The sequence below is a fragment of the Xiphophorus couchianus genome, chromosome 10, assembly GCF_001444195.1.
Source record: "Xiphophorus couchianus chromosome 10, X_couchianus-1.0, whole genome shotgun sequence".
In the NCBI taxonomy this organism is placed as follows: Eukaryota; Metazoa; Chordata; class Actinopteri; order Cyprinodontiformes; family Poeciliidae; genus Xiphophorus; species Xiphophorus couchianus.
Window position 1 is genome coordinate 4933872 of NC_040237.1, and position 26565 is coordinate 4960436.

The following is a 26565-nucleotide window of genomic DNA, read 5'->3' on the forward strand; positions in this document are numbered from 1 at the left end:
AAGTGACAAAAATCCAGACTCAGTAGAACGGCAACTTGTGTGCTCAGAGGCAGAGATAATATGATTTTACAGCTTCCTGTCACAGAGAGGAGGAATATGGCAAATATGGACTCTGTACGCAGAATGTGAGTGCAGTTACGGGACAGATGACGCAACGCTTGGAGAGCGGCCAACCGCAAAACAGAAGGAGAAATTTGATTTGAACAGAACTTGATCACCCAGGCAACAAGATTATGAACATTTTCCCCAATTAAACCCACTTATGTCGTCATTGTCTCCTGTCGGCCTCTCGCCATTAAGAACCCGTTTAACTTTAAACACCACATCTCTCCTAATAATCAACATGAACAGATTAATAACCACTAAAATAATCTGCAAGTAAAGCATTACGCCGGAGCAACTCAATGATTTTAATTATGTATAAAATTATCAATAAATTGAATGAAAAGTTATATACTATACAGATTTATTACACAGACAATTTCACTTATAATTGCGTTTATGAACACGATGTTTTACAACTTATTAAAAACCAAAGTTTAATCTTTCAGAAAATGTGGATTTTATATAATACGAGTAAAAAAGTGATTTTTAAAACAGATATATTAGCTTGTTGATAAGTGTGTGTGCATACTATCCAGTATAAGTACTCAGTACGTTGAAGGCACTTGTATTTGTTATTAGTTAAGACCCTTCAGATGATAACATGGTATTGATTTTAAGTGTTAAGTAGATTGTCTTATTACTGTTTAATGCTGTTTGTTGTTGGATGTATGTTACACGTCTCTCTTGTAAATGAGACAATGAGTTTCAATTATAAAAAAAAAAGGTCTAATTATGGCGATTAATGTTCTTATTTGCAGCCACCCCTGAAGAACTTCCAGGGTAACTTTCTGATTTATCCTGATTGTTTTTAAATACGTCAGAGGAAAATTCGAAATGACAGGAAGCGTTAAGGTTCAGCTTAATTTCTCTGCCTTGTCTTTAGCTTGTCAAGGACCCTCACCGTCCCTGCGGCGCCACCCACACTGTCACAACAGACAGCAGGTGCAGACAAGTCACTAATAAGATTTATGATACAGAAAGTTTATGTTTTGACAATGCCAAAGTCTACAGAATGAGAGCTCAATGCTAAAAAATGTTTTGAAGGACATTAGTGGGAAGATATGCAAAAGGAAAAACCAGTGGACTGTTTGCACAGCAAATCCAGTAGAGCTCCGGTATTACCTTGCTTGTGCACATTTTTTACACAAGCTTTTTCTTCCACTCAATTTTCCAATAATATCTTCAATACAATGTCTATAAACAAGCAACATTGATCATTTTATGTAGTGTACACCACTACTCATAGAGCTAGTTAAATCGGCAGTCACTGTGTGCCATAATGTTACATTTATGTATTAAACATAAATTACACATTTTGTCACATGTGTAACGACGGCAAAGGTCTCAGTTGTTGATTTTTGTGTTTTTATAATGTAAAACACTTTGAGTTGCCTTGTTGCTGAAATGTCCTTTACAAGTAAACTTGATTTATTCTGATTTTCAAGAAACAAATTTAGTCATATACTTCAAATTAACAGAAACCAACAATACAAAATCTATATGTATAATAAATCTATATATGTAGTTTTCATTTAATAAATTAACTTCTCAATTTTAATTTACTGACATGAATTTCCAGTATAAGAGACGTTTCAGAAGGGAAACAAAAGGAAACAGAAAATCACTCGGGTCGTTTAGTTGCAAAATCTTTATTGTCTGTTTAAGTCAACTTCTCATTTTCACTCTAGAAAAGTGGGGTTTTGTGAATTTCCTGTGATATCATACTGAGACTGGTGCCAGAAAGCAGCTCTGTCTGCACATTCAGACTGTGATCACATGACTGTTTGCAGCTGGGTTATAGTAGTGCAGAAGTCTTGACCTGAGCAGGCCAATAGAAACAGGGCGCCAACAATCGAAATGTAGCACTACAGAAAGACATGGTACCGCTTCAGATTTGTGCAGTGGTCCATTATCAAGTCTACAGGAGGGTGCAGGCTGACCTAGACTAACATGCTTACTTCTGTCATCACCTCATGCACCGAAAAGTGTCGTCTAGGAATCAGCTAATAGTGCATTAATTGTAGATATTGTTCCTCTTGACTTATCCGTTATGGTTGCACGATTATGTAAACCTCTTTATGAAATTTTCATATATTTTCATCCACATTCTAAGAAACAGCACAGTGTTCTGCAACAAATTAAAACACAAACGATTTGACAACAGGTGAGATATACATCAAAAGTTTTACAAAACCAAAAACAACTAAAGGCTCACAAATGAGAGGAGGCGGGCGGATCGGGAAGATCGGAGAGGTTTCGGGGGAGGACGAGGGTGGAGGAAAATCCTTGCTACATCATTTTCAAATGCCCTGCAGGAGGTTTTCCTCACCATGATTCCCTTCATAATGGCAACATCAAAGTAGGAGAAGACAATTAGAACATACTGAAAGGTTTGAAGTGTAATAGGCCAGTGCAAACACAGTCCGCTCTAAGAATTAGTGCAGGAGGTGAAAAGATGGAGGTGCAAGTTTTTGTATTGCTTGGTCGTACTTGCTGTTGCACCACATTAATACTGACATGCTAAAATGAAGGAGAGGATGGAGATGGATGGTTGTGTATCAAAGTTTGGATTTATTTCCAGTTTAAGTGAAGATTTACGGTCTGAATATTCCCCTTTCAATGAAATCCACTGTCGCTGTTCTACATTCTACCATATATGTCTATTTTTCCAGGTTATTTTGGCCACCGTTTCTTGGCTCAGCCATCAGAAAATGTTCTTCTTCTTCTAAATTTACATTCAGGAGTTTCTAAAGCGTGGCGGGAATGGAAGGAAAAACGTGAAAAGCTGCATGCGAAGGTTGAGAATGAAGCTCCCTGGTCCGAAGCGAGGGGTCAGCGTTGTTTGACTTCGGTAAGGTAATCCAGTGAGAGCGGATGTTTAGTGTCAAAGTGTCCCACCACTCACTCATAGCACAGTTTCTAACACCGAGGAAGAAGTTAGTAGTAATAAGATTGCCGATCACAGTAGCCCCTGACTGTTTGGCTGGTAGATCAGTAGGAAGGAAGAAGGTAGAGAAAGAGGAGCAGCATGTATTTCTCTAAAGACACCAACACAATACAGAGCTCTCATATAACCCTACAGGTAATAAATAATAAAATAGCAGAAGGATAATCATTCCCAGAAATAATCACTGACGATAAAACAAGGAAAACCCGTGATAAAAGTGCACCAACAATGTAAAATGTGATTCCTCTTCCTTCCTCGTTTTACTCCAGCCGGTTTCCAGCGGTGACAGAAATCTTGAGACGGATGGTCGGGTTCCCACAGTCCTATGGGCGGGGTGGGTGGGGCTGATTGGGCGGGGCGGTTTAGACTGGTTACACGATGAGCGGTCCGCGGCGGGGATGTTTGGGACTCTGGCCGTCCCTGTTCTCCGCCCCCTGCTCTGCCAGGTTAATGTTGCTGGTGGAGACGTGGTGTGAGAGCGGATCCACAGCAGGCCGGAAGCCCCTGAGATACATGAAGTCTGAAAAAGAGAGAAACAGAGCGATTACTCCATTACCTAGTCATACTGTGTTGAATTTTCTTTAAATTTCTACACTAAATAATCAATGCAGACAGAACAGATTGAAGATTGTTAAAGAAAAACCTATTTTAATTCTAAAGTTGACTGATTTCTCACAGGAGAAAGGGTTTGAGACTACTGCATAATTTAAACCGGTATAATTCTTTTTAACTTGAACACTAACCCTATCGTTCCCTCCAGCACCATTACATATGAGCCTCGCATTACGGCGCAAATATACAACCATGTGTATGGATGCATTTAATGATTATTTTAGTAATCAATTACTCTAATGATTAATCAATTAATGGGATAAAACGCCTGAAATATCCTCCAGATTTTATATTTAGCCACTTGAACCTTTTATTTTTTACAGAATTAGATATAATATAAAAAATGCAAATAAACATCTGTTATATGTTATTTTTAAAATAAGAAAATAATCATTTCATTACCTAACATGCATCAACGTAGCATTCCTTTAATGTTTGCTTGATCATTTGTACCAAGGGATGCATCTGCAGCTAAAAATACTTTTAACATCAGCATGTTAGAAGTGCCTGACTTAACATCTATGCAGTGTGGGACTGATCTGTTGATTATTGTTGGAATTTTTGATCAATAACTGGACAGCAAAACCTGCTTTATAGAATTTATCACGACTAATTTGATTAATTGTTTCAGCTTCAGTCATGTGCCCAAAATGCTACAAAATCAATGTGAGCGCTACTTAAATGGTCGCATTACTTCAACTTTATCTACATAAAGAGTGGTGTTTGCATCAGGATGCAGCAGAAAACTGTGAATTTTAAATTTTTCACCCTATTAAACACATGCTACACATTATGGGGACACATTAAAGATACATGTTTTATTTACATTCAGACCCACACTGTGCAATTGTTCGTTAAAATCACTTTAATCAGTTGGAAACAACGTACGGCATATCCTTTAATTTCTTTACCCAGTAAGGATAGAAAAGTAAATATGTTTTGATTTTAAATAGATAAAAAAACACCTAAAAAATGCTTTCATTACTTTATAAAACCACCTTTTGCAGTTGAATTGGATGATGGAGACCTGCAAACTATTTTGAAGAGCCAAAATCAGGTTAAAATGTGAAGAAGTTCCAGGGTTGTGATTATTAGTCCTATTACAATTTTGTTTCTATGTACAAATAGGAAAAATAAAATTTGTCCCCCTGATGTTTAATCCTTCATCTAACCATGACTCCATACCTAGTCCTCAATGTGCACTGGGCACGACTCCTCATCTGTCCATCCGAAAGAGAGGCAAAGTGGAAATAAAGATGGCGAAGGAAAGACAGAGAGATGGGTGGGGAAAGGCAGGAAAGGAAACAATGTTCAGGAAAAAACAGAAGAGGATGAGAACAATGATGGCAGGATCAAGAAGGAGAGAAACAGAGAAATAACAGAACTTTTACGACACACGAGTAGGAAACATGTAACAACGTTCAGCATAAAACATCATCGTGGGGATGAGGGGAATCTGGGAGCTTGAGAGCGGAAGGGTTAAAAGTCAAGAAAGATGCAAAGCTGAAGGTTTTGGGGAAGTTTGAACTCGTACAGCGCAAATCAAAATTTATGTTTAAGGAAAAAAACATATTTAATCCATATAGCAGCTGAAACAGAGACTACAGAAATGCTATCATTTTACATTATATTAGCCTAGACAATCACAGAGAAGACTCATTAGTTTAAAGGTCATGAGACTTATTTTTAATCAAGCAGGCTCTACATAGAGTACTGCAACCCACTATAGTGAAGGAAGGTTCAGTGGAAGGAAAAACTGCTCTGTAAAAAGCTGTGCAGGCAGCAGCAAAAAGTAGAGCTTTTAGTTGAAAGTAGATCAAAATCTTTTTAAAATGGACGTGTTGTGGTGGCATAGCGGATAGCGCGACCCATGTTTGGAGGTCTTGAGTCCTCGACGCGGCTGTTGCGGGTTCGATTCCCGGACCCGGCGACATTTACCGCATGTCTTCCCCCCCTCTTCTTCCCCCTTTCCTGTCAGCCTACTTTCATATAAGGGACACTAGAGCCCACAAAAGACCCCCTGGAGGGGAAGGGAGGAGAAAAAAAAGAACTTTTTTAAAAGTTTACTGGAGAATTAAAAGGCTGAGTCGGAGCTTCGATACTCATAACACCCAAGTATCTAGGAACTGGACAACAACTGTCACATTACTTAGTACATATTAGGCCACTTATGCAACGTCAGAAGAGTCTGAACTGACCAAACATTTTGAAAGTAGTGTCTTTTTTACATTTCACTTGAAAATCAAACTGAATGCCTTCATGGCACGCTGCACTGATGCAGTAATTCATGCAAAAGGAGACACAAGAGAGTGTTTGATCCATGTACTAAACATCATTTTCAGAAAACCAACATTTGTGTGCATTTTTTATTTGTTATTGTAATTTCTGATCATTGGCTGTAAGGCATAAGTAAATGAAGTCAGACTCCAACCAAGAACCCTCAGCTCTTCTCACAGTGAACCAACAGGGAGGGCTGGGGGAAAGAATGGAGGGGTCAGAATGATGGATGACAACGGGATGTGCAGATGTTTTTGCAAAGCGGCTTGGAGCTGGCAGACACCGAACATGAACTTGAATCATTGAGAAATACCAGTTTCACTCACACACATACACGCACACAAATACATGTGGTTTTTTATGTTTTCTTTTTTTATGATTGCATGCAGAAATCACTCATCGGACACCCGATAGATGCTCTCGCTCACAAACACACAGGGCTCAAAGGAAGAGGAAGGAAACAGTGCACAGCTGGCACAAAATGAAGCACTGGAGTACCACAACACCAACTGATAGGGATGAAGAGAAGAAGGAAGGCACCAAATCTTCATGCTTTGCTATAAAATCCCTCTTAGTAACTTCCTTTTTTATTTAAAGTTCACACTTTTGACTGCGGCTGACGAGTCATGCACTTCTCACTTTTCCTTTCCTCTCTCCTCAAGCTCTCATTGGTCCATGTTCGACAGGTTGCCACTCACCGGCGAATCGGCTGTCGGGAGCCTGCTCATTATCCAACCCCAAAGAGGGCGTGTCACAGTGGGCGACGCCCTGATTGTTATTGGCCAACTCTGGACACCTGCTCCGCCCACCTGCAAGCGAGGGCAAAGGTCAAACAAGAGCAGCCAGGCACAGCGCGAAGGGGGTGGAGGCGGGAAGGAAGAGGGGTGAGTCGAGCAGGGAGGAGGAGGAGGAAGGAGGCCATGCTGGAGTGGAGAATGATTAAACAACAATCAGAAGAATATCTGGTGAATACGGAGACTGGAGATAAACTACATCTCTAAAAGCCATCTTTAGAAGGTTTTCTGCTAAATGATCACAGATTGTGGACTCAATTTAGACCAAATGTGTTTTACGTTTGGCCTTCTGCTTCACACACTACGTCATATATCAGCAACTTTCCTCTACGACAGGGAAAACAAAGCATTTACACTCTAAAATGGATCTCATAATGAATCCAATGGGTGTCAGATTTAATTAGAACAAGAAAATGTATGAATATGATGCAATATGAAAACACATTACTGACAGAGCAGACATCATGCTGCAGCAGCTGACTGTTTTCTGACTAAACATTCAAATTAGATTGAAAGTTTTAAGCACAATTTCCTTCTACTTTATTTCTCTCTGGTCAAATAGTTTTAACATACAAGCCTGGGCTTGAAATTTACATTAGTTAAATAAAATAATGTCGTTTTTTTCCCCCCCCCGTAAAGATAAAACCGACAGCTCTTCCAAGAAAAGTGATTCCTTTTTTTCAGAGGTTTTACTTTGAAGGGGTTTAAAATTATTTGAATAAAACAAGAAATGTGTGAGAGATAGTCTGTAGATCAGAGTTAATCAATTCACAACTTGATTATTGGGAAAACTGGAAACCTATGTTTTTTAAAGCACTAAACTCTTCAGAGTGGATGGTGTTACTAAGTGAGGATCAGTAATTTTCAATAATAATAAATAGATGTAAGCAGCTATTTAAAATGTATTTTCCACAACATGCTGGGTCATATCTGTGGTTCATTAGGGATGTGAGAGAACCAGAAGACTTTATTAGTTTTTTCTTATCTCTTGCTACTAAACACTTAATATTTTAATGAAACAAACTAGTCAGATTTTCTCAGAGAAGTCATAAGGACTGTTGTAGGACTTCAGACATACAACATGCAAAGGCTTCTGGTCTAGAAAAATGACAGATTAGTCTTTTTTGTTTTTTTAACAGCTGCAGAACCCAAGTCTGCTTTTGACTAAAAGTCAGTGGATATTTGTGCTTTAGAAAGTGTAAAAAAAAAACTCAATTTGTTCTCGTCCTGAATGGTGACCATGAATACACCTACGGATACGAAACTGAGAATGCATTCACTGCCTTTAAACACACATCCTCAGTTTATTGTCTCTCTATAAATTAATGCTTACTGGATTTCCATAAGTCCTCCATAAGTTGACTAAGGTTACAGAAACAGAAATGTTTCTGTCCATTTTCCAAAACCATTCAGGATTTAGCTCACATAGATGCACACACACACATGATGTGCACTCAACGTGGAAGGTCTTTAGGTCCTAACAGACACCCACAAAGACACCATTCACAGAGAAACTAATTTACATAAACATGTTTTATGCTGTCGTTTTGACAGCTAACCTCGTTATGTTTGCATTAAACTCCAAGAACCCTTGACTCACACCAACCGTTTGATTAACCTTCAGTCGCTCACTGTCAGCACTCACAAACACACACAAACAAGGAGCAGAGATCATGGAGAAGTTTTCTGATTAAACACTGAAACAAATTGGCACAACTTATGCAAACGAATTGCACCTTTGTTAAACATAAAAAATTCTATGTAGCACAGAGAGCCAGAAGAAGAAGAAGAATCCAATGGATGAGTGAATCTTTACATTTTATACATATAATTTTGAAGAAATTTTGAAATAATTTTAAGTTCTTCATAATTATATAAATGTGTCAGTAATTTGCAAAACAAATGATAAATGTGAAATTCATGTTATTTCATAATTTATGTAATTCATTACATACTTTCTGCACCATAAAATAATTCAAATTATTACTGGTCCAACATTAGATGTACAGCAAGCTCACTTCAGACCAATCAACTTGACTGGAGCAGTGTTGGACCCGCACTCTGACTTTGGTGTGAAAGTCGGATGGATACGATAGAACATCTGCTGCCCACCATCAAATAAATGAATAATTATTCATTTATTTAATCAATAATGAAATTAATATACATACTTTTTGTAAATGCAATAATTAAAAGAAAACAATCTGTAAAAAAAAAACATAGGAAGCATTCACACCAGCCAGGTTCGGTCCACTTTAATTGAACTCTAGTTAATTTGCCTGGAAGTCCGGTTCATTTGGGGAAGTGTGAATGTGCAATCCAACTACGATCTCTTACGTGTCTTACGTGGTTCGAATGTATATGTGAACAGCAAGTGGACCAGAAAACGCTCCAAAAGCAGGAAACAGACTCTAGTGCAGTGCATTCTGGGTAAATACAACCAAAAAAACCTCTGTGTCTAGCGCTAGTGGAAAAATTGCTCTTGGTCTTTTGCCAAAGACAAAAAAAGAAATCCTATAACCGCTAAAATCTAATCTCATTGCATTTTTGTTTACATTTTGTGAAGAAGGAAGTTACCCTTAGTGTCTTCTTCAGAGGTTTTCATGTTGTTTCCTACAGTGGTTCTTGGTGAAGCGTCTCCACAGGTGAGGGGAGGAACAAATTGTTCAAAGGGTTTGGATCATTTGACACAGTGCATTGTGAAAGCAAACCGCACCATCTGAAAATGTAACAAATGTCTCAATTTGGTCCCCAATCAAACAGGTGTGAAAACACCCTAGTTTACCTGGGTGTTTATTTTAATTTTTAAACAAAAGTGATGGCACTTTTGTCCCTCCATAATCATGAAGATGCAGAACAAAGAAAAAAAGCAAGACAGCAGACTTAATGATAACCGAAAGTTATCATTAAGACAACCTAATGCAGCCCTTTTGCCCCTTATTAGCCTTGTTAGAATCAATTTGATTTAAATATAATCAAGGATTAAATTGATTGTTGTTTTTAACATGAAAACCACGATCAAAGAAAGAGCTTATTGTGATTATAATACCTAAATATTCACCCCAGCTCAGATGATTTAGACTTATTCAAACAAAACCGAATGCATTAAAACATAGATAGCACCATCTACAGGACAAACTATGCCATTGCATGGGTATCGTTCTTTTTCTCATTATTTTTAGAGATACACAAATATTTAATGAGAAGGAACACACGCTGTCTTCATGACTGAAGAGTAACAAATGCAGAGGGAGGTGACCCACTTTCGGGCAAAAGGTGAGGGATTAGTCTCATAGTTACCTTTCCCATTGGATGGAGAGGAGCAATCCTCTTCTGTTACATCATTTCCCTGAAAGGAACCGAGAAAGCACAATTCTGTAAAACATGAAATTGAAAATGAGCTCAAGTGACTCTGCCTGTATTTGTGCTATAATGACCTCTGAATCCTGCTCCTCTACAGCCATAGAGTAATTGTGTCCCTTTGACTCCCTAGAAAACTCCTGAATAAAGGAAAAAGTAAAATCTCAACATTCTTTCAAATAAGCAGGATCATCATGCAACCATTTCTGTCCTCTTTTCGTACTCACCCCGTCCTGGTGCGGTGCAGCTCGGCTCTCCATGGGAGCGTCTCGGTCCTCCTCGCCGTCTACCTCGCCCACCTCGTCGGCCCCCACAGGCTCTGCTTCGGCCCCGACCAGGTAGGACCCTGACATGGAGGACATGGTGTCAGCACTGATGTGAGAGTGCTGCGAGTGGGACGAGGCCATGGACATTACTGACTGGGCCAGGCTGCTGCTCACCGGGTCTGATGGATAGAAGGAGATACAAGTGATGGACCAGCTCAAGATTTGGATGATTTTCTACTTTATATCCAATGTATATTTCATTTAACCTCAACAAAAATAAGGATCTCTTCTTCCTCTGAACAGCAAACACGCAAAATATGCCTTTGTCCTGGACCTAGAGAGACTGGAAAACCTCCAGAGGGAGGCGTCCAGGGGGGATCCAGATCAGATCCCTGGACCACCTTAACAGACTCCTTTTGATGCAGAGAAGCAGCGGCTCCACTTTGAGCTCCCCCGGATCATGAAGACACTCACCCTCACTCTAATAATGTTTTCACACCTCATAGTCCCGTAGGTTCTATCCAACTAGGAACCAAAACTGCAATGCTTGTTGCATTTTCAGTTGATGCAGTTCACTTTCACACTGCGCTGTGACAGATGATCCAAACTAATTGAAAAACTTGTTTACTTCCTCGCCTGTGGTGGCGCTGCACCAAGAACCACTGAAGAAAACAACCCAAAAACCTCCAAAGAAGATACTGAGTGCACCTTCTTCTCCACAAAATGTAAACAAAAATGCAGTGGCGTCAAATTTTTGCGGTGGAAGAATTTCTCTTTTATCTTTGGTAAAAGACCACAAGCAATTTTTTCCACTAGAGTTAGACCCTTACATTTGTTTTGACTAAATTTACCCAGAATGCACTGTGCAATGGCTTGCTTCCTGCTTTTGGATCAGTCTCCAGTCTGCTTGCATTCACATATGCAGTCGCTAAAGAACCACACAAGAGTTAACTTCAACCGAACCGAGATGTAGGTTTGTAGGCGGACTAGAGTTCGATTGCACATTCACAACTCCCCAAACGAACCCAGACTTACTAGGCAAACGAACTACAGTTGGATTAAAGCGGACTAGACAGGGCTGGTGTGAAAGCACCATCAGGCTGAGTTCAGCCACCCTACGGAGGGAGCCTTTTCGATCTGTTTGTATAGCACAGGTCAAAAGATTGAAATATTCAATCTTTGTTGTTCATGACCTTCTCCCGCCAATGTCACCTGTCATTACTGTATTGTTGTCCTGCTGTGATATTTTTAACATCTGCCACAAAACCAGCTGAAATTTAAATGCAGTCGTGGGGGAACATTGCTACACCACATGATTCAGCAGCTTGTAAAACCACCTTTAGCAAACTTCCTCTCATTTCCCGTCTGACTTTAACAGCCTCTCTCGTTGGTGTGAAGGAATTTTGACTCACTCCTCTTTGCAATGTTACTTCAGATCATTGGGGTTTGTGGGCATTTCTTAAGGTCCCACCGCAGTATTTTAAATAAGTTAAGGGTAGGATCATTCCAGGACATCAAATCTTACATTTTTTATAAATTCTGTTGTCCCTGGCTCTGCCTCTCTCACGCCTCATTCTAAGATTATCCTGAGAAATCTCTAATAACTGTTCTTTACCATTTTTTTCAACTACTTTCCAATTTGTATTATTTTATGTAATTTCAACTGATAATTGTATGTTTTTTCTTTCCAAGGAAGCTACACCAGGTCTGGCGTTCTGTTCGGTGCCTTCTCATTATCGGCTGAGGTAATGCTGGTGAAAACTAAACCTTTTTCCTTTTTTGCTAAAGCTTTTCACTTTTCATTAAAAGTACCTTTCCTTCAGTTTTTTTGTTTCTTTTTGTCTTTCTGCTCTGCCTTCTCAAACCCCCGGTCGATTCTGATGATCCAGGTTCTACTTGAGGTTTCTTCCTGTTTAAGAGGAGCTTTTCATCTCTGTTCCTACTTGCATGCTCTGAATGAGGGATTGCTGTAAAGTCAAAAACACAAGCGATTCTCTACTGCCGCTACATCCAGGAGGAGTGATTGCTGCAAGGTAATAACACGATGAAATCTGCCAGAGAGAAAACTTGAAGTAATTTGGATAATGGACTGAGCTTAATGCGCTGTTTGATAGGAGCCATTTGCTGAAAGAAACAACACAGTCAAAGCAGTAATTAAGCCAAAACCAGACAAAAAACAAACATTTTGCATTTAAGAGGAAGGAAAATAATTTTGTCTGCATATATGTTCTACCCAGAACTCCTCAAGTGGCATAGTTTTAGCTTAACATGGTTGAAATTCTCCTGTTAAATCTCCTATTAAGCACCTTTTGCAATGCAATGTTTTATTACATTATTGTCTTAATTGATAATTGATTCAATTAAATTGATGTTTAGTCAAGCAGAAAGGGCTGAGCTTTTTACATGTTGATGTTAGAAGTGTTTTTTAGATGCAGATGTGTCCTATTCTACAAATGTTGATGCATACACTGAAGGAATTACCTTAATGCCTTTGTAAGAATGTATAAAATAAGCTTAACTGAAAATTCTGCAGAATGTGCCTATATTATTGTTTTTTACCAGATTAATCAATAATTGTCAGAACAACCAATAAATTAATTGATAAATGATTTTTACATAATATTTGGTGCAAAGCAGCAACGATTTCTAAAATGTGAATTACTCTGATGAACAACAGCTGTTTTGTTGTTATCAACTAAAGGTAATAATTTGAGTGTTTCTGTTTGTTGGTTCAGCTTTAGATAAGGCTGGAGTTGTCTGCGTATTTGCGTACCTTCAGGGGAGGTGATGGTGGAGGAGAGAGGGGTGCCGGTGCAGGGCGACTGATCGATGGCTCCCGATGAGGAGAGAGTCAGGTTCTCGCTGTCTGGAGTTACTCCGCACTGGAAGACACAGCGGTGAGCTTACAGTGCTGCATGATCCAATATTTAAAAACACACAAAAGTAAAAGTGCAAACTCATGTTCCTCTCACATTCTTTATAAAACATGCAGACACAGAAACGCACCTCCTGCTGGTCCACTGCCAGTTTGGGACGACATGCATCCGATTCACTGCAAGATTTCTCGTCCTCCTCTTCCGGAAGCACAGAGGAATTCTGGGAAAGTGATCTATGATAAACAAGGTTGCATCAGATTCTGAATATTTTCTTTTCATTACATGAGATACTGTATATGTGATTACCTAAACTGGTAGTACAAGCTTTGCCCTTTTTGTGCAACATTTTTTCTCCTGGACTTTGACATTCATATTTGTTTTAGAAAAGAAAGAAAAATCAACTAAAGGAATGGATACAAGAGACAAATGATGAAGGGGGTAAGCAAGAGAAGAACAATGAAAGAAATAAAAGAAAGATGAAAAAAGGGGATAAAAAGAAGGGAGAAAGGATGCATATGTGATATGGGCTGAAGTTGACAGATTTCTCCATCGTTATTTATTCCTTTTTCATATTTATCCAGACATGAAAAACACTCAGTCTGTCAGTCTGCATAGGAATATTGTTATACAGTTTTTGGAAACATATGTTAAATTAATGTGTATTAGTTTTTCCCCTGCATAAATGTTCACAATTTTTCTTTTTAATGATATTCTTGATGGTCTGAAGTTCAACAACTCTGCAACAAGGTTTGTTTTCAGGCTAAATTTAACTACATCTTCTGATGAATTTGACTGAAGATGTCTTAAAGATCTGAACGATAAAGATTTAGGTTTTTAATGGACTCACTTTGAACCGCTCTTTTTTAGTTTTAATCCCTGACTGGAGTTGGACTGGTCGAGAGGCGAAAGGGAACGGGTCGGCGCTGGGTGGGGCTCGCTGCTATACGGTGGCAACACCCCGGTGACGTGGCTGGGACCCGAATGGAGAGGAGGGGGAACCACCGAGGACGTGCTCAGGGGGCCGTTCAGCGCCTCCAGGAGAGAAACGGCCTCATAACCAGGCGGGATATGCTCGGACGCCTGCTGCAAGAACACCAGGAAAGTTTGCTAGAAGTGGAGGACAAAGATATTATTTCCTTCTTCCTGTTTCAGCGACGTCTCACCGAATGTTCCTCTGAATCCGACGTCTGGGAGGTGATGACGGGGTTAAAGCTGGTGGGTGACAGAGGACTGAGCTTCTTCCTCATTGCTCGAATTTGCAGCAGAGCTCTAAAGGCTAACAGGAAAATAAAAACAATACAACAATAACGTCGAAAATTTATGTAAGCAAAACTGCGCTTCTGTAGAGTTGTTCAAATAGTCTCCCACACTCAAAGATTTTGTCAGAAATGAACACAACGCTTATATATCTTTAAATATCTGTCTGCCTATTAATATATATCTAAAGATCTATCAATCAATCAATCAATCAATCTATTGATAGAATTCAAATCCAATTTGAATTCTTGCAATAAAAAAAATAAAAAGCTGATTGTAAGGGTGAATTTTGAAGTTTGCCAGTTGAAGCCATGTTCTGAAAAAGCATTAGGGAGGTGAACTCACGCAGCCTGCAGATAGGGCAGCAGTTTGCTTGGTAGCGCAACGTGTCTGCGCAGGCGTTGCAGAGACACAAGTGCCTGCACGGGAGGATGAGGGTGTCTCGCACGTCAGACAAGCACACTACGCACTCGGCACTGTTGTCGCTGATCTCGTCGTCAGCCACCTGCAGGCAAAAAAGAAAGAGACTTTTAAAAGAGCCGTCCTAACAAAGGAGACAGCTGCGTCAAATTGCTGTATTTTTCTGCCATGTCATTTCAGATGAAAGACAGCTTAATTCTTTTCGTTTTTTATTTCTACCTTTGATTCCTGACTGTTGTATTTGTTCTCGATCCCATAGATCTCCTGCAGCAGGTAGCTAACTCCATCCACCTGGGAAAAGAAACACAATAAAGTCAGATGGTCTCAGGGGTGAAGCATAAACAGGAACTTATATTTTGTATTAAAAAAACAACAACACAATAAGGGAAAGGAAGTATATTCACCACTTGCTTCTGCTTCAGAGGTTTTACACAGTAACTCCCATCCATATGCTGAAAAAATGGCAAAGAATTGTGTTAATTTAAGAGTTTGTTGATGTTACAGTGCAGGGTTCCTACATTTTTCCTTCAGCAAAATTGAACCACTTTTCAAACATTTTCAAGGTAAGATGCCAAACTGGAGTTAAAAATATTATTTATTACTGTTATTAATAACATCTTGTGACAGTATTCAACACTCTACAGCAGAGACAAGGTAATCTAAAATACAATAAAATTATATGTTTAGAAATGTCTCTCTAACACACACAATTTACAACTGACTGGCCCAACAGCAAAACACTAATTTAACAAAAAGTCCTGAAATAACATATAAAATATAAGTCACTGAGTCATTAGAAATAATAAATATTCATTACAACGAAACAATCCAGACAGTTGTGTTAAGGTAAATGATCTTCCTGCTCTAATTAAATGTTTAAACACAATATACAAAAGAAGTCACACAAAAAAGTCTCTGCAAATAGAAATTATTTTAGTAATTCTAACAGACCTAAAACAATAAAAGCTTACTCTGATTTAACTTCAGACAGTAAGAAAAAAATACGTCTGTCTTTTTATTAGGTGTGTTAAAATATCTGGTTTCAGCTGCAAATAGCTTTTTACAAATCAAACATTTGACTGCACTTTATTACAAAACTGTGCAGTTTTGAATATTAAGCACTTTCCAAACCTTGAAAACAACTGACTGAAATTCTTTTCAAGGATTTCAAGCACCCAGACATTAAAAAACTGAAAATCAAAAGCCTATTTTTAGCTGTAAGAGCATTATGTTCCTGCAGCCTCACTGGTTCTAACTCATAAAACAGCCTGGCTTTACCTTTTCAAATGTAGCCAGTAGGATGTGAGAGTGGCCCAAATGTTCTGGAAAGATAAAACACAGTGGATCACCTTAGCTTCAAATTCTGCTGCAGTGCTTCCACGCCATCTATCAAGCATCAAGGTAAGAGGTTTTACCTTCTCCCTCGTCTACGACAGCCTGGACGACCATAGGGAAGATCTCCTTGTCCATATCAAACAGCAGCTGAGGAGAGGGAGCATTTGTTATTCTGCACAGGCTGCCTTCCCCCTCCTGCAGATTCACACGAGCCTGTTTTCAGTATGAGGCGGCTTACCTCCTCGTCCGCCCATTCGCTGAGGTTGACGGTGTGCGAGGGCAGACAGAACTGTTGGCAAACTCCCCTCTTAAAATGCACCGTTTCCGACTGCAGCGAGCTGTCCTGTGGCAGGTAACTGCAGAGGGGCAGAAAGAGCAGGACCAATGGGTCAGCAGGAAAAAAAGCTCCCTGCTTCTGTACACTGAAGCTGCTAAAGAAGCCATCGGGTTGCATGAATGTCCAAGAAACTCTGCTTAAATACATTTCCATCAAAGGAGGGAAAGATGCATTTAAGGGATTTTACTTCTATATGTCAAGAGGAGATTAGGAAACACCCGCCTACGTTTGGACAAAAATCGTCCAAACGTTTTTATTTTGCATAAGACGCCTACACTCAGAACAAGAGGGATAACATTCTTAAGCAAAGCTGGACCTGGTTGGCAGAACATGCATGAATATGAAAATCTAAAGATGGCAGCGTTCTGACAGTGTTAAACTAAATGTATGTTTCACAGTTTAATAATGAATCTACTACTTTTGGTCCTTTCTAGCACAGAGTAAAAAAAATAAATGGACAGATTTAGCCTAATTTGGATAATTCTACAGGAAACTGTTTATGACAAATTAATTTAAAATGAACAATTTAAATGTTTTTGAAGCATTTAGAATTAGACAATCATAAAAACATCAACATAAGAACAAACCAAGCTTCGACTGGATAATTCTCCACTGAAAACTCACTTTTAAGTGTCTTGTTTTGTGAGCTGAATGTATCATACAGTCCAAATCATAGACCTGTTTGTCTTTTGGGTTTTTTCAGTTGAACACACAAAGCTAAAAATATTTAATAGTTTTGTAAAAAAAAGAAAAGCTGAAGCAGGTCTGTTGCAGAGCATTATCATCAGCTTCCCTGAAACACACACACTGTTACTTACACTGGCACTCCGTTGTGAAACTCCTCAATGGCCTGGTAGTAAATGGTGATGGCAACCTGTGTGTCGGCGTCGAAGGTGAACTCTACGTTATAGCACGCCCTGTTCTTTACCGCCGCCTCGTCCCCTGGCAACTTCAGGTCCTCACTACACCTGGACAAAGGTGGGAAAAATGCAAAAATAAAAGTTACAAATGTCAAGACTAAGCTTGTCACAATAAGCAATTAATCAATTAATCACATTTTAAATTAATGTGTGATAATTTTGTTTGTTTAGTTTGTTTGATCTTGAAAGAGATGCTGCTTTTTAACATTTCTGAGGAGTTGCTATTTAAAAAAAATGCTGCACACATTTGACACACAGTACAAAGTAGCTAATTTGCACTTCATAATCAATTTTATTTCTTGTTTTGTTTGTTTATTTTTCTATATTTAAAATGTCTTCCAGTTCCAGTGTTAAGTGTTCTTTCGAAATTATAGTTCATTGATATTTGAGAGGGTATAATTGCATTATTATGCCTTTGTCAATATATTATTTGAAGATGGTACCAATTATCGTTCATCACAATAATTTCTGGGACTATTTATTGTCCAGCAGAATTTGCATTGTGACAGTGTAAGTAAGAAGAGCCTCAACTCCTGCAGCAACAGGGGGTCATTATAGGGGCTTAGTTTGATTTGTATCAAATGAATCAAATTAAACCCCTATGAAATAAATGTTAGTTTGTGGGTGTTGTAAAAAAAAATCAAAGGGTGTGAATACTGGGATTTAATTTGCAATATACAGTTATGAAAAAGAAACTAATAAAAAATCCATTGAGATGAAGAACAACATTTTGTCTTTAACATATTTATATTAATGAGTATTTTCTTCATTATAAGTTCTGCTCTAAAAGAAGACAAACAGCTTGTGCTTACCTCTGACATGAGTATGTGCATGTTAGCATTACAAAAAAGCATGAATGATTCAACACAACCTCTAAAAATATCAGTTTTACTTTGGTCAACCCTGCTAAAAATAGCAAGATTGACCAAACCCTGAACAATTTAATGACATGCGCGTACCTCACGAGCCGCAGCGTGTCCTTTCGAATGTTTATAAGGCTTCGTAGCGTCTTTACTGGTTCCTGAGGTGGAGGAGCTGCATACGGGAACTGAACACAAAACAGAAAACACATTTTAGATGTAAAATACATGTTATGAGACAAGAGGGTGAGAACTTTGTTTTCTCCTAAGCCAAACCAGCATTCTTCTTCTTGACCGCAGCAAATTCAGGGTTGCACAATGACCTCTGTCCGACTTAACCTTAACGCCAAAGGGCTTTGGGTGATCAGCACAGATGCAGTTGGTGCTGACAAGTGCTGAGTCTGGGCTAAAAAAAATGCTCAAATTGAGTCTTTTCAGGGACAAAGCTGACACTTCAAGTCAGCTTTTCTTTTCTCTCTCTTTTATTTCTGCACTAAACAGGACCAGAGTATAGAAAAACATTCCAGGGTCGAACAGAGTTTCTTACAGCACTAAATTGGTCTTTGATAAGAAGGTAAAAACACCTTTTTCAACTGGCTCCACTTATTGACTTTGTGATTGACTTTAGCTACTAACAAAATATAAAATTTGTATAAATACTATGGCAAGTCATTTGCGTACATAGTCTTCATAGTCTTGATATCAGCCAGAATATTTACCTTAAACCACAATGACAAAACTTGCTTAGTAATTACAATTTTTCCAATAAGTGTCAGAAAATGTCAACTAGTCAACGCTTTTATACTCTTACTAGTTATTGGTAAACCTGGAGAATATCAAGTTACTAATAGGGGTGGGCGATATGTGATATTTTTTATCACAATAAAATTTATCAATATTTTGTTCTATTATTGTGATAATAAAATTGACAAAAAGAACTGTTTCATTTCGTTTTTAGCCTACTGCATGGCTGTGACAGCATAATATAGCAATCACAAATATTGCTCTTGAAAAACATATCCAGTTGTTATATTCTTTTTTAGGACACAAGTCACATGAAGCAGCATGATTTGCATCACTGACATGCATTAAGTTATATTTTTACATTTATTGATATTTATTGATTCTCTCATTGAAAGAACAGTGGAGCAAATAGTAAAAATAGCAATCCTGACAGTACCGACAGTTTTGCTTTTCTTAAAACATCATTAATTGGTATTTATCCTGACAACTATGAATCAAAATTCTTATAAGAAATTCACCCCAATAAATGATAAATAATATGATAATTGCCCATCCCTAATGGCTAGAACAGCTTGCTAGTTCACTAAAAGCTCATTTTGGTCTGTTGCATAACTATAAAGTCCCACAATATGTGCTAATTAAATTTTGACACTTTTTAGCTGCACTAGTCAAAGTTCCTATACAGTTTAGATTTCAAAATTCAATACTTGCCCAGGGATGTGACGTTAAGTTACTAGTAACAGCTTTCTTTTACTATTGCAACAAAGTACTGAATAAGTGTGAGCAAATTTCAAACTGCACTACTTTCGCCTACTGTTAAGAAACAGTAGGCGAAACTTCAAGGATATAAAGTATTAACTCAAATGGCTTGCCGTAAAACTTTACACATATCGTTTATTTTGGATTCTGGTCTCTGGTTTATTTCCCAGCAACTCTTTCCCTGGGTGTTTGAAGCTGCTGAATAAGCGCAAGGGGAAAGCTGAGGTCGTTTGAGGATCTCGGGAGAAGAAACGTGCAGGATGTGGTCGGGATACCTCGACAGTACTACCCCTCATCTGAGCTCCCGTGTGTTTAACGGTGTTTGTGTGGCTGAGAATAACACCATATTCAGCACTATTACACATCTGGGCTCAGCGGGAGTCACGCCTGCAAACCACACAAACAAACACACACACACACACAGGAGCTGGTGCTGAAACGGGCCATTCACGTACATGGTCAGTGGCGACCATGTATGTCACAAAACTCACGGTACAACAACCTACAGCTCTGTTTTTTGTTTTTAACTCAATTTTACTAAATTATTGCAATAACTAGCATTGTGGCATTTGAAGTAAACGTCCAAACCTATTGGTGGAGAGAACATGAATGTCTGCAGTAGTTTTGATGATAAAAAAATAAAGCTCCCAACATTACGAGCAAATAAAACAACTTATTCTAACAATAAATTACCGCAGTGGAGCTGGTTACTTTTTTTTGTAAATAACAGGATTTTATGGCACAAGTTCTCTGTTAGAGATCTGCAGCTATTGGCTTCATATTAGTGCTAATCTAAAGGCTCATTTCAAAGAACTACATTTTGCCTGTAGACCAGAATGTTTAGACAAACTTACTTGTGAAAACACTAGAATTACAAATACCTTTTAATTAGAAAAATACAAACATGATTTATGAATAGTTAAACCTTTTCTTTTTCTAATTAAACTTGTTTTTAAACTGATTTGTGAAACTAAGATTACATTGTTAGAACTTGGGCAAAATGTTATAAAAATTTATTTGTTTTTTTCTTGTGAAATCTAAACTAAAATAGTCGTCTGGTCTTGTGAAATGTTAAGTACTTGTACTGTGTTCACACTAAGATAAAATTTACAGACTTGTCTTGTTAGTTTTATACGGCAACACAAACACGTCTTAAATCATTTTTATTTTTTGTCAGGAACCATTTTGATTTGGGTTTTTCCACATCTCCTTTTACCGTGCAGTTACAGATTATGTAATGCATCATGAGTTTCTGTACATGTTCTCATTGTGAAAACAGTCACTAAACGGGATACATTTTAAATCTCTCGTAACATGCAGCTTTTGGACAAGTCTTCATGTAATGCTCACTTGAACATTTACTCTCAGGTCATTTGACACTGACCATTTTCCAAACAGGCTGACCTTGCTGACCTGGAATATAAAGCCAAAAATATCAGCAGTGGATGGTAAAATCCATTCTGCGAGAACAATGAGTCTATTGAGAAATTATTGGCACTTTTTGCAATTGTTCTAATGTTTTTTAGTCATAACATGGAGGAAGTAAACCCGTTCGTACTGACAGGGATGTAAAAATAAAAATAAAAACTTGATTTATTGATATTTTCAGATCTTCTGCTGCAGGCTTCCTGGTGTGCAGAATATGTTGGTATACAGAGGAGGTCAATGGCAGCAGTTTGTAAAATTGTTCTGAATGTTATGAAGCAAATTCCTCACTGTAGAATATACCTTAACAACTGCTTCCCTAAACTTATTGCCATTCCTTCTTGAAATGTCTAAGAGTTTACTTTTTATCAACCACTCTGCAAATTTCATTTGTTGTGGCGTCATTTTCTTTGTGCGTCGTGTGAGAGTGACTTTCTGAGGAACCCATAAATATAGCTTGAGCCATTGTCATACTTGTGGCGCCAGTGTGGTGCAGCAGGCAGAAAGCAAAACTGCGGCTAAAGTTTGTGAAACCAAACACCATTATACAATGCTGGTAAAGCATTAAAAAAAAACGCATATGCAAAAAATAAAATTCAATTTAACAAAAACAACACTGAATCCTGTGCCCACAGAAGGATTACACACTCAGGAAATCAAGCGAAGACTGTTCGCCTAATTTTAGCCCCCGCAGTCAGAAACAGCAGAAGCACTGAGATTGGTGCTGGCAGAGACGGAGGGAAGCATTTTTATATCAGCTTCCGCTCGTCTGTGGCAAATTCTGCCTCTCCTCTGCAGGCAACAGCGCTTTGACTGTGCAGCTCTCTTCAGTTTGACCTTCAGGCTCTTGATTGAGTTTGAACAAACTCTCCAGTGAATGTGTCGCTTGTCGGTCTCATTGCATGTGGAGTCAGCAGATTATGATTTTCCTGTCTTAATTAGTTTATTGAGATGAAATAAATTTCAATCAGTGACGGTTTGACAGGCTGTTAATTGACTTTGAAGAAGCCAAAAAGTCAGCAACTCCCTTTGACATCACAGCAGGAAAAAAATCAATATGCTAGTCAGTACAATGATTTTGCAGATATTAATACATAATTCTGACATATTCTCTCCATAATTTGGAATTTAGCCAGTAGGAATAAATTTGGTCATTCTAATTGAACTAAAAACAAAAGAAGTTTGGTCGGATTTAACTTCCGAGGGAAAAAATAGATGTATATACTGTACATGCTAATGTATTCAACTATATATGAATACATTAGCTAACAGGGCTAAAATAGTGGTAAAATAGTGCTAATATCTTAAGAAACAGCAGCGCTTGATATTATTAGAAACAGATGTGCTTAAATGGAGCAAAAATGGTCATTAATATTAAACATGGTGAGGTGGCACTAACAAAAAGCCTGACAACCACAAATCAAGATAAAGTTATCAATCAATCAGTCAATCAATCAAATTTTATTTGTATAGCACATTTCAGCAGCAAGGCATTTCAAAGTGCTTTACATCATATCTAACACAGAAACCCAATGCAACATAGAATCAACAATCAAAACACGACATTAAGTCAAGTTCCATCAATAAATAGACAATTTTTCACTTGAAGATCTCACTCAAAGTAGACTATATAATTAATCGGCAGTGTGAAGAAACTTACTGATACTGGTCTGCTCCCCAGGAAGTTGAGATCTGTGTTTTCCCCGAATAGGTACCCCTCCGGATGGGTGGAGTCAAACTTCTCCCCTCCCATGATGAAGTGGTTGGCGAAGTAACTCCCTGCAAAAAGAGAATGAGAGAATCACTTTTAGACCAATCTGAAACAATACAAGATTAAAAAAAAACATGATAAGAACATATGTGCCTTAGTTAGAGAGGGTGAAAATGTCCCCATTGTTTGGTTAATGTTAGTTTTTGTGGTACTTTAACCTTGTTTAAATAGGATGTGGAGTTGCAGTTCTTTAAGAAACTATAAAATTCAAACCCATATACCTTAAGGAATAACTATGAACTTAAATCCAAGGAGAAACTATAGCCATGGTAAAAAATTTACCAACCACAAAATGAAGGCAAAATGAGAAAGTTTGTTAAAACAGTAAAACCTTCACATTTAAAGGGAGGTGTGCTTTCGTTTTATATAGTTCTAATGAAAAATGTATTTGATGTGCAAGAAAAATAAAAAAAACATGATATGAAAGACATGGTTCAGTTGATAAAGCAGATCCAATGAGTCTAAACGGCCTAAAATACAGATTCATATTTTAGCCCATTAATTAAATTATGAAACTGGTAAAAAAAAAAAAAAAATTAATTGCTGGGGAGATCAAATCCGTCTTTGATGTAGAAAAGTTAGAACAAAGTCAGTAAGCAGCCTTTCAGATGTTTAGAAACTCAAGCTGGACAACAAGTAACTTTAATGGACATGTTGCTTTCTAATGACAGGTCAGGCTAATACCATAAGACTGTAATGGTGGTTCATCGTCTCAACTCATGACAAGCAGCCAGCAAGGCAGGTTTCCACCTGGGAACCAAGTTATTGCTTCTTTCAAGGATATTTTTGCCACACAATGACAGCCATTTCCACACTGGAGGGGGAAAAAGGCTCATTGACGAAGAAGCCTGTCTCTGCTCTTCATCACATTCTTATTATTTGCAGCAGGTGGGAAAAGTGGCCTTGTCACCAGATCCCACAGACAGGAACTGGGGCTGACAGATCGGTTTCACCGGCTGCAGCCACCATCACCTTCTGCTTCAGGCTACCAATTCACACAGCTGCCGTGGCAACAGTGGCATCCACAAAATCAACATTTCTCCCTCTATCTTTCACTGCTTTTCGTTTTTTGTTTTTTTTTTTAGAACAAAATTATGCAATCAGGTTTACGAACAAATAGCACTCAACATGTATCTCTTGAGGTTTCCGACCTCTATTTGGGGAAAAATGTCATGTTACTTTATACCTGATGTAGCTTTAGCTCCAAAGAGTAATATCTTGACGTGTTCAGACACAATCTCGTTTTTGAGGCTAAAATAGGATTAAACCTAAATCAGGACGGAGAAGCTAAGCATGATGAGGCAAAGAAAAAAAGCCACATGGCATTTAAACTGCTATGCTGGTTTTTTTTTTTTTAAATCACATAATTCCTTCCAAAAGTATTCATTAAACTTTATTTTTCACATTAGAAACACAAACTTCAATGTCATCAATTCAATGATATTTGCATCATTCAATACGACTCATATTTGTTCTGATGGACCCGTGCAAAGAAGTCCAGAATTGTGAACTGCAAGCATGATGCTCCCTCTGCCATTTTCACAGTCACAAGATTGATTTGGGAGAATTTGTGTAATGTCAATGTCATATTTATGTACACAGCACATTTAAAAACAACGCTTGATCAAAGTGCTTTACACCAGCAATCATAAATCAAAAGATGGAACAAAATTGCTATTAAAAAAATACCAGCAAAATCATACATTTTAAGTCTGTTATTCCATTTAGTACAGCTTATCATTCACCAGTGAGCTGAAAAGTGCCATCAGAAAGTATTGTATGAATTTCACAATTTTTAGTAAGGTATGTCGCTTTGGTATAAATTTTCTTCTCCTTAAAAATTGTTGATCCTCCTTAGAAGTTAAAGAACCTGTCAGTAGGTTCAGGCTTCAAGTGGCTAAATATTATGTTTGTGTATTTTGTGTTTTTTCTTCTTGTCAGCCTTTGTGAAATTTGATGTCTGAAATTTCAAAAGACAGTAAACGTCCTCTTTTTATTTTTTATTCAAAATAAGCGATTATGGCATAATTTAATCCCGATCCCACTAGGGACAAGGGTGTTAGAAAATGGAATCAATGGATGGATGGTATAATTTAAGGGACAAAACCAGAATGAATAAGTGAAATAATTAATGCTGCAACTTATCAAAGATTCTCACAAATGTATATATAACATTTATGCGTATGCCATTATCTGACAAGAATGGAATCCAATTTATGAGTGGCCATTGCCCCCCTTTGCCCACCCCATGGTGACGCCGCTGCTAGAAAAACAGTGTTAAAGGATAGTTTTTTTTTGTCTAGCCCATATCTTAATCTTATTCTTCTAGAAATAAACTCGAATAATTAAGTCCTACGAATAATTCTAACTAAAACTGCAGCATCAATTGTGAGAGAAGATGGTTTAGGAGGTGCTCTGCAGGCCCGTTCCTTAACCAGGTTTATTGATGGAGCTCAGAATAAAGCGTCTGCAGTGATCTTGGGAGCAGGAACCCACCCCGGGCCGACCTGTTGTTGACTTACCAGATTTCGGCGGATAACGATACACCGAACTGGACGGAATGTCCACTTCTTCCACGCCTATGTTCTGTCTGCTTGTTAAAGCTCCCATTTCCAGTCAAATAAAGACCACACGGCCAAACGGGCATAACACTTCAGGGTCGCTTTGTGCGCTGCGGCTCTTTAGTCGCTATCATTTAATCCGGTTCGTGCGGCCCCTGAACATTTCTGTCGGCTCCGAGCCTCCGCCGTGAATGTGACCGTCCCGGGGATTAGTATAGTTGTTGTCTGGCTGCTTATCCGTCCTCTCTCTCTCTGTCTCTCTCTCAGTGTATAAGTGTTTTCTCTCTCTCTCTCTCTCTCTGTAACAAAAAAATAAAATAAAAAATAAAGGTAGCAGTCGCTTTAACAGATGGGAAGCGCTCTCATGGTGGACCAAAGCCAAAATCTCCGAGCCTAGATCGCTTCTTCACCGGACAGTGTGTGGCAAACAGTCGCTCTTCGACACCTCGGCTGAACGATGATGATCATGTATCCCCCCTCCACACACACACACACACACACACACACACACACTTCTTCCATCGGTGCTAGATACTGTCAGAGAGCCCTTTGGATCCCCATGACGTCACGCAGGAACAAATCCTGACCGTGTTTTTTTTTTTTTTTTGCGCAGTCCCCCCTTTCTCTCTAGCAGCAGCTAGCGGCTAACGGCTGCTGCACTGCAGTGCGTGGCTCCGTGCCTAAAACCAGATGAGAGACATTTAAAGCTCTCTAATTTAAGCCGTCTGATCTTTAAAACAAGAACAATCAGATCATTCAGAGCGCTTAGTTTTGTCCAACAATGAAATAAAAGTCGCTAAAATAGATGGTAGTTTATAAAAAAAAAAAAAAAAGAAAAGAAAAACTCCTGAGCTGCAAGTGGACGATGATCTCGATCGCTTTTATCTAGCTAAGTAAAAACAAAGAGAAACAGAGAGCTACGGTTGTGGTTTATGACGG

General features: G+C 38.4%; 1 protein-coding gene across 6 annotated transcripts; it reads right to left on the reverse strand.

Moving 5' to 3' along the window:
* Positions 1-1735: 1735 nt before the first annotated feature.
* On the reverse strand, positions 1736-26565 carry rnf157 (ring finger protein 157). Of its 6 annotated transcripts, XM_028029155.1 has the most exons (20): positions 25588-26563; positions 22955-23073; positions 18466-18554; positions 17405-17554; positions 16488-16605; positions 16330-16396; positions 16193-16236; positions 15319-15366; positions 15134-15205; positions 14840-14999; positions 14401-14513; positions 14085-14320; positions 13368-13470; positions 13135-13243; positions 10323-10540; positions 10173-10235; positions 10036-10084; positions 6640-6750; positions 4850-4884; positions 3410-3572 (listed from the first exon to the last, which is right to left on the reverse strand). In XM_028029155.1, exons 1-19 carry the CDS (start codon positions 25673-25675, stop codon positions 4850-4852), a joined length of 1992 nt encoding a protein of 663 aa, XP_027884956.1. In that variant the 5' UTR covers positions 25676-26563; the 3' UTR covers positions 3410-3572. The 6 variants fall into 6 exon arrangements, with proteins under 6 accessions (XP_027884952.1, XP_027884953.1, XP_027884951.1 ...); XM_028029151.1 differs by lacking the exon at positions 4850-4884 and having other exon boundaries at positions 1736-3572; positions 14085-14317; positions 25588-26565; XM_028029152.1 differs by lacking the exon at positions 4850-4884 and having other exon boundaries at positions 1736-3572; positions 10323-10441; positions 25588-26564.

Excerpts from the sequence above, each read along its gene's own strand:
- rnf157 (XM_028029150.1), bottom strand. The coding sequence starts at position 25,675 with ATGGGAGCTTTAACAAGCAGACAGAACATAGGCGTGGAAGAAGTGGAC. Across the intron at positions 16,397-16,487 it reads GCGAATGGGCGGACGAGGAG|CTGCTGTTTGATATGGACAA; the intron begins GTAAGCCGCCTC and ends CCCTCTCCTCAG. Across the intron at positions 6,751-10,035 it reads CTCTCCATCCAATGGGAAAG|GTGGGCGGAGCAGGTGTCCA; the intron begins GTAACTATGAGA and ends CCTCGCTTGCAG.